The 15283-nt window shown below is 38.8% G+C and overlaps 1 protein-coding gene across 5 annotated transcripts in view; it reads right to left on the bottom strand.

Annotated features, from left to right (window-relative positions):
* LOC124146392 (leucine-rich repeat-containing protein 74B-like) overlaps positions 1-15283 on the bottom strand; it is a 442719-nt gene that overhangs the window by 363516 nt on the left and 63920 nt on the right. For all 5 annotated transcript variants that reach the window (XR_007222720.1, XM_046516658.2, XM_048401501.1 and 2 more), the window contains exon 2: positions 11801-12099. Coding sequence is in view for 4 of the 5 variants with exons in the window: in XM_046516658.2 (XP_046372614.2) it covers positions 11801-12068 (268 nt within the window). In the remaining variant the exon portion in view is untranslated. The remainder of the gene's footprint in view (positions 1-11800; positions 12100-15283) is intronic.

Genomic DNA, 15283 nt, shown 5'->3' on the forward strand with positions numbered 1-15283 from the left:
CATCCAAAAAGTATTTCCTTTTCTCCAGCGCTTATAATCAGTATCCCATTCGACTCATTTTGTGTGAGACTACTGATTTACTGAAAAGAGGTCGGCTTCTTCCGAGCTTTGCACTCTCAAGTAACAAGTGGAGAGACGATCGTATGAACTTTAAGGGTGGTGTTGCTTTCACCGTCCAAAAGGTTGAGCAACCACCTGGAAATGCTTGGAATGAATTTCTTAATGCTAAAACGGAAAATAAATTTACTAACCCAGGAGTTGTAAGAGTTAATGAATCAATAAGAACTTATGTATGGGCAATTCTCGGTGCACAATCGCAAACACGAACGTCCATTATTGGTTATGGGACGGCACTCGTTGCGCAAAAACAGTTTGTTGCAAACGTAGAGGATGCTTTTAATTCACCAGTTGACATACCATCTTCTATAAAACGTTATCAAGATGTATTACAGTACGCTCAATCCAAAGTAGACTACGTTTATGCGCCGGGACTATACATGTCTCCAAGTAATATGGAACTTAAAGATCGGTCAATTGATAGGTTATAATAATAAAATTGTTATTGCTTCCGATCAACAAAAACCAGGTTCAAATTCAGATATTAACACCGAATTAATAACGCAAACAAACACAGGCGAAACGGGAATAGTCAAGCCACAGATATCTACTAACACATCTACTGACGCACAACCAGAAGTGCCTACACATATTGCAGCTAAAAATCAACAACATATCGATGAAAAAACAGCGCTTATAGTAGGTGGAGTCGCAGCTGGTTTACTCATGATTTGGTTAAATAGTCTTTAGCGGATACGTACAACAGCCCTGCAATTGCTACGATCAGTGCCCACAAATTTTGACTAAGCCAAGTGGAGGTCTTAGCTAATAAATTCAAGAGCCAGGAAACAATACTCCCGAGCTTTCCCAGTGCTGAACCTAATGCTTTTAAATGCTTTTTTATCCACTCTTTTACACCATTTTTATCACTAGGGGGTGTGCCACCTCCAAATGCGGTTAAAATACTGGCAATGGTTATCCCCTGTTCTCTGAACAATGTTTTAATTTTATCGGCCAGTGTAGTATCATCGTTGAGGACTTGATCGATAGTTTCTCGAATTCGACTGATTTGTGAACGAAGTGCCTCTCTATTACTGGCAGCAGCTTCGAGGCGGGCCGATCTTTCATCTTCTAAGTTACGCAATCTTTCTGCAACGCGGCGTCTACTGAATTCATCACTCGCATGTTCAAGTTTTGTTTTCTCATAAGCTATATGCTTGTCGAGTTTGGATAGCTTGGCTATATTATTGATGAGTTCTCCCCGCATTGTTTGCATTGCCTTGTCAAGACCTCGTAATTCCCTAATACTGAACTCCAAGGATGGTACCTGTAACGTGGAATTATCGTAGTAGGTATCCAAGATTTCTCCGAGTCTGTCCGAGGCCAACTTCGAGCTTTCCTCCAAATTATCCATGGCACCGAGTTCAGCACGCACAGTCCGAAGAACCTTAGTAGTCTTCGCGGAAAGTTTTTCTCGTGAGTAGTCTACAAAACCTAATTCATTACGCACAATGTTGATGCCATGTTTACTAGCTATCGTAGACAAGGCTAGGGGCTTACGAGTACGAGAATTCAAAAGATCAATATCTGGAGAGCCACTCAGTCGCAATATTCCTTTACTGTCCATCGTAAACTTTAAATAGTCACGACCAATTGGACTTTCTTTTAAGGCATCGTAATAATCATTAACGGCTGGTTTCAAAAGTTCATCGTTAAGATTCGTAAAACTGGTTTCATCAGTACCCTCTTCGATTGTACTAGTATCAGTTATGTTATCTAGATTAATATCATCCATTTTTATATTAAACATAAGGTTACATAATTTCAATATAACAATGTCTTCGCAATACGGACGCAAGTTAAACCCACAACATAGACTTTGGGATACATTAGGGGTCAAAGCAATTCGTCAGTCTGTAACTATAACTAATAACCCGAGTACCATCGATCAGAATCGAACGCTTCTGGTCCGCTTTCCCAATCTCGGCGCACACGATGTATTAGTTCCGGGAACTGTCCGACTAGCATTTACAATTAGTTTGATTTCTGCCGACGTTAACAGGGAGCCTGTTCAGAACATAGGTCGTGCTATCGTTAAGAAAATCGCAATAAAAATGAGTGGTAATGAGGTTTTGAGTATCGATGATAGCGATGTATATTTCTGTTACATGGATCTCTGGAGAACAGATAAAGAGCGGGAAAACTTACAGTACCAAGGTATTTGTAATCGAAAGGTAATTGAGACTGCGTGTGGGTGCTGATAATGGTGATAATACCGTCGTAAAAGATCTCGCTGTTGCCGGCGCATTAGGTAACCGATTCTATATTCGGCTAGACTTTGAATTACTAGATAGTCACATGCCCTTCTATCAAGCATCCCTAGGTGATAGGGCTGCAACGATACACCTAAGTCACGATACGATACGTATCTCGATACTTACATCACGATTCGATACGTATCTCGATACGCTACGATACATATTGTGACGAGAAGACAAGAGATAAATGAATTAAACTAAGTTTATTAAAATAAAAAATTAAATGAAAGTGAATGAATGTTCATGATTCATAATTTATATACTGTAATGAGTAATTTAACTTAATGAATCATCTGCCATTTCCATGTAATGGCCAGCAAACACAAAAGTAACAGTCCTACATATTTGTGAGTTGTGACTAGATGGTAGGAGTAAATACTAAATGTACCAGTGTCCAGTAACTAATGATTTGCCATTTTCATGTATAAAGGCAAAAAACAATTAAAAACAATTATAGCAACAGCCATGTCATACAACATTTGAAAGGTCTAATCCTAGTGTTTATAAATATGAAAGTTATGTTTATCACCTTATTTAAATAATGCATTGACAACTTAATTAAGTTTGTTGTAAATTCAAAAAATGTGAGCTAACACATTCATAACGTCCAAATTAAGGACCACAGAAGCAAAAATTTGACGATTTGGGGCAAATATAAGATTTCAAAAGATCTACTTATTTCTTTTTTATTTTCAATATTTACGTAATTGAAATATTATTTTAAAAAGAATTATGAATAGTATCTGTTTTCACCCATTTCCGGATAACAGCAGCTGTCCACTCAGTAACATGAAGAAATACCTCTGTTTTCAAAGGTTCATATGAATAACACGTTTGTCGAAGACTGACATATGACACATCGCTAGAAAGCTTTTTTTTCATCTACACGCTCGTAACATTGCCTGGAGTCTTTTCGTAGCTATAACATCAGATTTCATTGGATAACAAATTGTTTCTCATGACGCTTTCTTGCCGAAATCTGCTACAAGGTTCATGCTTGGTCAAATTTGAGCACGTGACCTGAGGCAGGCAATCAAATTACAAATCCTCGTGTACGATGAAATTCAGATTTTTACGAAATATTTTGGTTAAATCGTGTTATTCTGAACATTTTAAGCAAGAAATCGCGATCTATATTAAAAATATGGAGCTTTGTGGATGTATCATGTTAGGTTACAAGCTGTGACAAAGATTTTTCATGCATTTATTTTGGCATCGTGTCCGAGCCGAGAATTGGAGGCGCCTAGAGCCGAGATGTTATTTGACTAACATTCCACGCATTCGCAAGAAAAGATGGAAATAATAACTTAGCTGTAAGTTTGACCACTTTTAGATATATTTTTATTGATTTTATTTATCACTTTGTATAACATATTTAAAGATTTGCTTGAAACGTCTTTGTTTTGGCTCTTTGACATATTCGATGTGCACCTGTTGTCGAAGTGTGCGAATTTTATTTTCAATGACATTGCGGGAAATAGTGAATAACTTTTTAATAAAAAATGATCAATTGAAATAGAATGCGTATTTCAGACATTGTGAGATGTGATAGACTTAATAAATGAATGGTATGACAGGTAGGTTTTTAAAACTATATACTATTTTGACGTGACTAAGGCTTGGCCGGTTTACCGGCCTATGGCGTTGAAAGAGTTAAAACTCATTTAAAACGTATCTGTGATAAAAGTTTATTACAAACAAAAAAAGACGTACGTATATACATCTTTGAAAAACGTATCGTGAAAAATCGAGATACAGCACCTCACAAATCGCACACCGTATCGTATGGAGTGAATCGCGATGCATCGGTGTCCCGGGATATTGTTTCAGCCCTACTAGGTTAGAATACAAACTCACTTTTAATGACTACTTGTAGAGTAATCAGAGCTGCTGAAGATGCTAGCTATTCCATTGACAATATCTCACTGGAGTATGATATAACAGATCCTGAATTAGCCAGACAAATTCGTAACCAGTATACCAGAAGTTTAGCTATTTTGTACAATCGCGTGCTTCGACACCGAAAGATCATAAGGAGTAAAAAAGATATGATGTGGAATATCAATCTAAACGTCCCCACGAGATCGTTGAAGGATATTTTAATGTTGTTTGAGGACCCCTCCGATGCATTTAAAAGAAATACCGAGAAGTTCTACGTATACAATCCCAAGATTACAAAAGTTGAATTGACTATCAAGGGCATGCCTAATCAACTATATAGTCAAGGAATGCTAGCCTATCAACAATGGGATGATATTAAAAAACTCCCTTCTATAAAACGAAGCCCAGAAGTTAATAATCTTTTACCTAAAGAACCGCACTGCGGTATCATCTGCGGGCGAACAGGTAGTTGAAAAACAGCTTTAATTCTAGATATTTTAGAAAGTCATTATCGGGACGTTTTCGACCATACTATTATTCTGTGTCTGATTATAAACGTTACTTAAACATACCTATCGAGAGATTGGGTAATGAATGATCCCGGGGTACACAGAGTTGATCTGGGCGATCGTTTACAAGACTGTTTACGAGTATGTCACGAAAAAATACAAAGGAGAATCAACCCTTTTCATAATAGAGGACTGCAGTGCGAGTAAAGAACTAACCAAAAAGAAAGATATGCTTTCATATTTAGTATCTCCGGTCGACATACTCAGCATAGCATTTGGGTACTTACTCAAAAATACAACTCTGTCCTGAAAGATCTGAGAGAGCAGACCAAAAGGGTTGCCTTGTTTCATTGCAAAGACCGAGATTCATTAGAGGAATGTCTACGGGAAAAAGATGTTATTTATACCAAGCCCGAACGAGATAAAGTCAGAAAACTGTTAGCTTCAACGAAGCACTGTAAACTCGTATTAAAAACCGATCAACCAGCTGCTTATGCAATTGCTTAGCAAAAATAGCAAAATTATAGCAAATATAGCAACTGCTAAGCAAAATTATAGCAAATATAGCAACTGCTAAGCAAAATTATAGCAAAAATATAGCAAAAAAAGTAAAAATATAGCAACTGCTGAGCAAAATTAGAGCACCTGCTACGCAAAATTATAGCAAAAATAGCAAAATTAGAGCAAATTATAGCAAAAATATAGCAACAGTAGCAAAAAATAGCAAAAGTAGCAAAAATACGATTAATTGAACATTAGCGGTTATTATGTAATAATGTGGTTTGAAATCCTCATTCTTTTGCAACAGTTTATTATTACGGGTTGTATTGGATATACCATATTATATTATGTTAGACTTAAACATCTCCTTAGGTATTACATTATGGAATGCAACAAACTCATCGAACAAATGCTCAAAGAACCTGATCAACATACAGAAGAACATACAGATAAACATAGAGAAAGACTCGCCGCTTTGGTAGCCGGTGGAAAATGTTCCCAATATTTGGGGGAAGATTATACCATCGAAAAAATTGATAACATGAGCGATGAAGAAATTAAAAAACTGTACATGCGTTACGAGTCTAGACTGGGAGCTACCATGACTAAAACAATAGGTCCGGCTATGTTACAACTATACACAGTCATAGCTAGTACGTTTCTCCCTATCCCGGCAGAACATCGCCTGTATTTATGCGAATCTCTCGAGAAAGACCCATTCATCGAACACGCTATAAGCGCAGTAAGCTGTGAGTTTTATCATAGATACGGAATGTTCTTAGCTCCAGTCACCACAGCTTTAATAACGGCTAGGTATTGTCAATTTAAACATACGTGCCCACTTAATAATAATGGAGACTCAAGTGACACCACAGATTGTGGAGACGCAACAACAAGTGAACGAGGAAATAACCCCAATTGCATAATCACAACAGATTGTGGAAACACAATCACAACAGATTGTGAATGAGGAAATACCAGCAATTGCGAAATCACAAGCCAGAGTTACTAAGAACCCCAGAAAAATCGCTGCTGGTAGGAAGGGTGCGTTAGCGAGGAAGGCTAGAAAACTAATGCATAATTCAAATATTGAACATAGTCGTCCGATTAAAACTTGGGCTCCCTATGCACTAGGAGTTGTTGCTATAGCGGTGGTATGGTTGTGACACCACCACAGATTGTACAACAGATTGTGGAACCACAATCACAACAAGTGAACGAGGATGCACAACGGATTGTAAATGAGGAAATACCACAAGCCGGGGGGTGAAGAACCCCAAAAAAATCACCGCCAGTAGGGAGGGCGGGCTGGCGAGGAAAGCGAAACTAATGCATAATTCAAATATTGAACATAGTCGTCCGATGAAAACTTGGGCACTAGTAGGATGTGTTGCTATAGCGGTGGTATGGTTGTTTTATAAGACCGGAGAAGAGAAAACGTCCCCCCTGATTACACAACAACAAGTTCAATTAGAGGTTAGCCCGCATATAATGCTATAAGAAGCATGACTACTCCAGTTACAGACGGTAAAATGTTGGTTAACGCAACGTAACATTCAGCGGTGGTCAGCGGCTTGGCCATTGGCTATGCCCGTATAGCTGAAATGATACTAAAGCCACACCATCAAAGCTAGATTTTAATGGTTATGATAGCGGTATGGTAATTCTTGATATTGGATTGGCTATGGCTACAAAAGAAATGCTCATCAAACAAGGGCTTATCCCAGAAGACATAATGAAGTAATTAAACATTTGAATATATTATATTCATATAAACATGGCAACAATTGGGATGATGGTCGGTGGAGCTGTTGTTAATGCTCTAGCTTTTTCGGGGAATAATTTTTTATTTTCTAGTATGAGGGAATCAAACGCTGAAGAAGTTGAAGAGGAGCGTAAAAGACATAATAAAGCATTAGAACAACTCGAAGCAGCCCAGTCACAATGGACCAGACAGAGGATATTAAGATTAGATTTTATTCATTAAGAACTGCATAAGCAGGGACATTCAATTCAAACGTTTAAGGATGTTGAATCTGCCATGCACGAATACTTCCTCGTTTATGGAAAGAAACTTGACCCAATGCAAAAACCAACAATAAGTCAGTTTTATACACCGTCAGAGGAACAAAAAAACTGCGAGATACCATTCATAATGTTTGGGTTGACATTTGTGGCTATTTTAGGTTACACAATAACTACGCATAAACCATGACCTAGTTAGGGCGAGTCTTATCAGCCATGTCACCCTGACTCACCAGTGGAGATGTGATTTGCATTTAGACAAATGATATTATAGATGTATAACCATGAATCTGTGCAGATTTACACTCATGGGGAAGCCGACTCAATGCAACCTACGTTCTGTTGGTATTTACTGTGGCATCCACTCTTATTACATCAGGCGGGGAAACATTAACTATACATGTTCTGTATGTGGGATAGGGGTCAAAAGTCGTTATTGTTTATGTAAGAAACACGGTGCTGATAGGGTCAGGAACCAGATTATTTACGCTAGGAAGAGAGATTACATCAATGAGAGGAATAGGTTGGGGAGAATACGTATTTAGATATATGAAAAACAAACAATTAGACATTTGACTCATTTTGCATATACCATTAAACCACAATGGTTTTTGTGAGAGAGTTGAAGGCTTTAGCAAAACAACGTGGTCTACATGGATATTCTCGAATGAGAAAAACTGAATTGATCGATTTACTCGGTTTGGAATACAACAAACCCCGGCAAAAAACAGTGGGCTGAGAGGTTATTCTCGAATGAGAAAAGCTAAATTGATCCGCTTTACTAGATAATAATCAATCCGATGATGTTGATAGTAAATCAGTTGACAATGTTGATAAAAAACAACAAGAATTAAAATTTGTACCAACATCCGCCGGCATTGGTAAATATCTAAGAGGTTGGAAGATGGATATTAATTCAACATGGATGTTAATGATGTTAAGCCCATCATATCGAGCAAAATTAACAAGGAATTAGATGATTTACATGGTATAAAATACCAGCTGACGATTAAAATGTCATTGAGTAAAAGTAGCGCAGACGATAGCACCGAATATACGGAACCATATTTCCGAAGCAATCAAGAAGTTATAACCGAATCCGATACTATAAGCGCATCATTAGATACATCAATTCAGAGGATACAGGAAACTTTAGAACATTGGACTAATAGAGGTTCGGGTTGGGGTGTGGATAAAATCGATAGTTTATATTTAGATATAGCAAATTATATGCCTTTCAAAGGTGGATCTTATATAGATTTAACCCTGTATTATAAAAAGAAAAAAGCCATAATTAATGTAAAAAATAAATCAGATGACTGTTTAAGAATAATGATAAGATCTGCTTTGTTCCCCGTAGATTCTAGAATTGCAAATAGACCTTCTAGCTATCCCCAAAACGATGGACTCAACTTTGATGGCAGAGACGAACCTACACAAATTGATAAGGTGGAAAAGCAAAATAATTTAGCTATAAATGTTTTCGGACATTCTAAAGGAATTGTTGTACACAGGATAAGCTCCGCTCCAGAACATATTGCCAGAATCAATTCATTTCTGATCGAAAAAGATGGAAGATATCATTATACATGGATAAAGAGTTTAAACAGGCTATTATACGATCAAACAAAATATAAGGGAAAGAAATATTTCTGCGAAAGATGCCTGCATGGGTGCAGCAGACAAGATCTATTAGAAGCACATAAAGAACACTGCAGAGGTGTTGGACAGAATGCTATCAGGATCGATATGCCTAAAGAGGGGAAAAATATATTAAAATTTGAACATCATTGTAATCAAATGCCAGTACCGTACGTAATTTACGCTTACTTCGAAGCACTTAGCAAACCTATAGAAAATACTGAACACAGCAATCAAGATAATCAAGATAGTTTTACGTACAAAACTCAAGAACATATTCCTTGTGGGTTTGGATATATAGTTGTAAGGTATGATGGAAAAACAAACCCAGAGGTCCCGATGCAGCGGGAAAGTTCCTAGAATATCTACAAAACGAAGAGAGAATAATCAGGGAAAATTTATCGTGTAAGAAACCCATGTGTATGACGAGGGATGATTGGAGGGCCTATAAGAAGTCAACTCGTTGTCATGTTTGTAATAAACCCCTGAATGGGGATTCCGTAAGAGATCATTGTCACGTCACGGGTAATTATCGGGGAGCCGCTCATAACGAGTGTAACTTGAAACTAAAAATGAATTCTCAAACAATACCCATCCCCGTTGTGTTTCATAACCTTAGAGGATATGATTCTCATCTCATTATGCAAGCTATCTCAAAGACCAACGGCGGCTTAACATGCATTCCTAATAATATGGAAAAATACATATCGTTCTCGTTGACTAAAACTATCCATTATAGGGACAAGGATGGGAAATCCAGAATAAAGCAAAGTAATGGGCTTAGATTTATAGACTCCATACAGTTCTGTTACCTTCCCTGGACAATTTAGCTAATGCGAACAATCCCGATGACTTTGCGATAACAAATCAATATACCGATAAGATAACACGTCATTTGTTGCTGAGAAAAGGTGTATATCCTTACGAATATATGGATGATTGGTCTAGATTCAACGAAACTAAATTACCACCCCTTGAATCATTCTATAGTAACTTAACAGAATCTAAAATAACCGATGCTGATTATGAACACACTCTTGACGGTCTGGGATAAATTAGGTTGTAAGAATTTAGGTCATTATCACGATCTGTACTTAAAAAACGATGTACTGTTACTCGCCGATATATTCGAGATATGTAGAAAGACATGTTTAAAACAATACGGCTTGGACCCAGCATGGTACTATTCCAGTCCCGGACTATCGTGGGATGCATTGTTGAAGAAGACCGGTGTAGAAATAAAACTACTCACCGATTACGATATGCACTTGTTTATTGAGAAAGGATTAAGAGGTGGTATATTGATGGTAGCGAAAAGGTATTCTAAGGCTAATAATAAATTAGTGGAAGGATATGATCCGAGTAAACCCGACACGCATATATTATATCTCGACGCCAATAATTTGTATGGATGGGCTATGAGTCAACCTTTACCCACGGGTGGTTTTGAGTGGATCGATGATATCGAAGTGAATGATATCCCCTCAGATTCTGATAAAGGGTACATACTAGAAGTTGACATGGAATATCCAAATTCGTTATATAAATATCATAACAGTTATCCACTAGCTCCTGAAAGATTAATGGTGAATAAAGATTGGATTTCGGAATATCAACACTCCTTGATGGGTAATAGTAGGTTAGCTAACGTAGAAAAACTCGTACCAAATATTGATGGATAAGACAAAATATATAGTTCACTACAGAAATCTCCAGTTGTATCTATCGTTAGGTATGAAACTAAAGAAAATACACAGAGTTCTAAAGTTTGATCAAAGCCCTTGGATGGAGCCCTATATAAGACTGAACACAGATTTAAAAAAGATAGCTACCAGCGATTTTGAAAAGAATCTATATAAGCTCATGAATAACTCAGTATTTGGTAAAACTATGGAGAATCTAAGGAAGCGTGTTGATATTAAATTAGTCAGATCTAATGAGGAAGAGAGACTAAGGAAACTTATAGCCAGTCCGGCTTTTAACAGAAGCAAGATATTCGATAACGACTTAGCTGCGTTGCATATGCAGAAAAGTAATATAAAATTCAACAGACCGGTGTACGTCGGTATGAGTATTCTCGACTTGTCAAAACCCTTAATGTATGACTTTTATTACAACGAACTTAAGAAGCAGTACAGCGATAGATGCGAGGTGTTATATACCGACACAGATTCTTTGCTGATGGAAATACAAACCGAGGATGTATATAAAGATATGGCAGAAAAAATAGATATGTACGACACGAGCGATTACCCAAAAGATAATCCACTGCACAGCGCAGTAAATAAAAAGGTGTTAGGTAAGATGAAGGATGAATGTGCTGGGACCCCTATAGCGGAGTATGTGGGATTAAGACCTAAGATGTATTCTATAAAGAAGTCCGAAAATGGAGAGATAAGAAAAGCTAAGGGTGTTAAGAAGTATGTGGTAAAAAAGCATATCAAACACGAACAGTATAAAGAAGCATTATTCAATGGTAGAATGTTCAAACACGAGATGAACTCTTTAAGAAGTTCCAATCATAGGATATATGGATTAAGAATGAACAAGACATCATTATCCCCCTTAGATACAAAGGATCGTTGAATCGCATCAGCCTTTTGACATAAAAAATTCCCCCTGGGAACAGGTATATAAATCTGGCTCCAGTGGGGTTGCGCCAGAACCCCTATTACCTATACTACTCCTTCAAATTAATTTTTTCTTGACCAGTGCTGAGTTTGCTCATATCCCCATCAATATGGGCAAGTAATATTTAAGTGATTGACACATGTGGTCAAGTTGGTCCTATATGTCACAGAATCAAATTCAAGAAGGAAATTGTTATGTGTTGTCAGGATAAGAAATAATATGGTATTATGGCCTTACCATGGAGGTTTTCATAGCTTTGGAAATTCAATTTTGACACAGTATCAATGTGAGCTTCTGTGTTTCTGCCAGGCACATGCATGTGAGACTTGCAAAGATGTTGTCTTGGTATTCTCCTTGGTGAAACCTCTGACCGTACTTTAGGATGTGCTGTCCATGGTCGTATGTATCCATTGCTGTCCCCCATCTGGATAAAGGTTGCTGCATGAGAATCACATTCATTGGAAACTTGGGCTGACTGTGGACGACGAACATTCCGAAGAAACATCCTCTTGCACCATTTGCTTCAAGAAAAATTCCTGAAAATAATTGCAAAATGAAATGAGTGAGCCTGTAATAAAAGACCAAAACCCAACACCCACCACACCTCACCATCAGTGGGCGGCATCTGCCCAAAGATACAGTTTAACTGCATGTCATAGAGTTACCATGGTTACATCAATTCATTTTTGTCAGACATAGTCAATATTGGACAGAAGCCTCAAAAATATTTTATGCTATTCATTCCCATTGTTTAGCTCACCTGATTGTGCCTTGTTTTACAGAGTCAATGACACTTAATTATGTTGATTAATATGCTGCTGCATGACTGGTCATCTGATAAGTGAGTGAGTGAGTTGGGTTTAACACCCCTTCACACAGCACTTTATGTGTCAGCTTAATGTGTGAGGAAAGCCAGAAGTGATGCAGGTCTCAGGTGTTTACCACTTTGGTGAAACCCATGAGCATGGGTATGGTGCTGACAAACAGACATAATCAGGGCAAACTGGAATTTGAACCGACGATCATAGGAACAATAGTTCCAAAATTAGTACCTCTATTACATCATTGCCATATTCCTGTATTTTGGCTGCAATCACACTGTAACTGCAGGGCTTGATAAATACCATTGCCTGACGACCCTTCCATGTAAGGTTTAGATGTCGGGCGAGTAGTATACGTTTTCTAGCATGCCCGTCGACAAGCAGAGCATACAAAATGAACTGGGTCAAGTTTCACAAGAATGTAATCATGTGATCATGTTACGATATTTCATTGGCTAATAATTTGCAAGTGTCACAGACTGGCGATCTAATTTGCATACAGTTACACCAGTCAACCAATGGGATTAATACACTTCGATGTCTAGCAGGTCAACAACAATGATAAAACAGACTTGTTTCATTGATAAATCGTTGTTACACTTCCATATATGGCACATGCTTCTTGGAAATTTAATACTGGACAGTTGACTACATTTCTTGGAATTTATAATGTGAGGCAGGTCTAGTGCTGACTTTAGAAGCTTCGTTTGGCCTAGCTTTGATGAATTAACGAGTCAAAGTATGGCATTTAAGATATATTTAAAGTTCATTTCGAGGCGTCAATTGCAATAATCTGACCATGGTTGCTGTAAATAACGGCGAGTTGTGCAATCTACCGATCCCTTTTCACACATTTTCGCTGGAATCAATCTGACCAATATTGAATGTAATTTTGAATAAAATAATATAGTATGCAACAAACATAAGTCCAGATATACAACAAACATGTTTTTTTGATAACCAGACAGTGAAATAATATGAATAAATTGCAGACTTCATTTCGGATATGTTGACATGCACGGGAAGTAGACTGGCTCTGTATAGGGCAAGATCATTATTTGCGTCGAGGGTTGGTTACCTGCTGGGCTACTACCAGAGGGCCAAAACTTCGCACACCTTCAACGTCCTTGAGAGACACATCTCGAAGATAATGACTAGAGAAAACTGTGTCGGACCTCCAAGAACACCATCCGGGGATGTGTTGAACTATGAATTGTAATTCCAGATCAAATAGATGGAAGAACATGAATGTCTGTTGTTGAAGAGAGTGGGAATGCATTGTTCCCTGATTGCGCAGGCACCACACCACAGTGCTGTTGTCTGTGGATATGATTGTTTTAATAGAGCAGTTACTATGTAACGCCATGGTCGACGCTTACGCCCTATTTGTGTGAGGATTAAGTTTGACAATGTCATAACCCTGAAGGATGACTGCGCGTAACCATAGAGATATGGTGTTGCGACTAACTTTGGTCGTGGACATAGGAGATATGGGTATGAATAACCGTTTTATCAAGCCACGCCTAGTTTTGGAATGGCCGATGAAAACTCGAAGTGCTTGCACCAGGCACAAGACAAGTTGACCCTCATCTTGGATATGGGTGGGATGGTGAAGGAACGATCGGGTTGGCCTGGTAATTGATTTTTTGCTATAAAATCCCAGCCCAACCTGAGATGTACCGCTCCATGCATACCATGCTCAAAACGGACCAAGGTGATGTAGATTGCATGTAGCTTGCTCACCCGTGCCGCCGTTGCTAATGCCAAGAGAAAAAATATTTTCTTTGTGGGGTCATAATATGAGGATGCATAGAGGGGCTCGAAGGGGCGTCCTCGCAAACCTCGAAGTAGCATGTTCAAGTCCCAAGCAGGGGGACGGAACTTGGCCTTCTGATCCTCAAGCCCGGATGTGCGTAGCAGGTCCTGTAGTTCTGGGACCTTGGTCATTTTGCAGTTTTCTGGAATGTCCAACACTGAGTTAAGTGCTACCAAAAATGTAGTAATGGTGCTACCTAAGAAATGTTTCTTAGTATGCAAATGTAGGAGGTATTCGGCAAATAATTTTGGTGACGCAGTCATGGGGTCTTGTTTTTTTGCCTTGCAAAAAGTCTCAAATGATCCCCACTTGTCATCGTATAATCCTCTGGTAGAGGGACGATGAACTAAAACTGTAGCTTTAGCTGCCCGTGCCGAACCGCCCATCGCACTTAACGCCTTTTTAAGATGAACCAAGCGTGCAGACGATAACTATCTGGCATTGGGTGAGGCAAATTGCTGGGAAGGTGGATGAGTAGGTTGGACCACTGTGGGAGGGGTAGTGGATTGTCTTCTGCTAAACTTCTGACCTTGACGAACCACCCTCTCGCCAGCCACCAGGGGGAGACCAAAGTCAGAGCAAGATTCCCTGTCTCCTTGATCCTTTGTATCACCTTGGGAAGTAGAACAGGTGGCAGAAAAGCATAAGTTACTCCGGATCCGGTAACGGGAAGACATACATCAGAAGTTGGTGGTTTGGGCACGTAGCAAACAGGTCAATGTTTGGTTGCCCGAACATGTGAGGCAGTACCTGAAATGCTTCTGTGTGAAGTTTCCACTCGGAAAGAGCCACCCTGTCTGGGCGTTAATGCATCGGCCAGTATGTTCTGCCATCCGGGGATGTGTTGAACTATGAATTGTAATTCCAGATCCACCCAATGGAAGAACCTGAATGTCTGTTGTTGAAGAGAGTAGGAATGCATTGTTCCCTGATAGCGCAGGCACCACACCACAGTGCTGTTGTCTGTGGATATTGCGAGTTGGGCAGACTGTAGCTAATTCTGCCAATGAGAGATGGCCAGAGATAACGCTTCCAACTCCAGGTTATTTTTGTGCCAACTTAGATGAGCGCCGGACCATAGCC

Source organism: Haliotis rufescens, unplaced genomic scaffold (assembly GCF_023055435.1).
Source record: "Haliotis rufescens isolate VD_foot unplaced genomic scaffold, xgHalRufe1.0.p SCAF_22, whole genome shotgun sequence".
In the NCBI taxonomy this organism is placed as follows: Eukaryota; Metazoa; Mollusca; class Gastropoda; order Lepetellida; family Haliotidae; genus Haliotis; species Haliotis rufescens.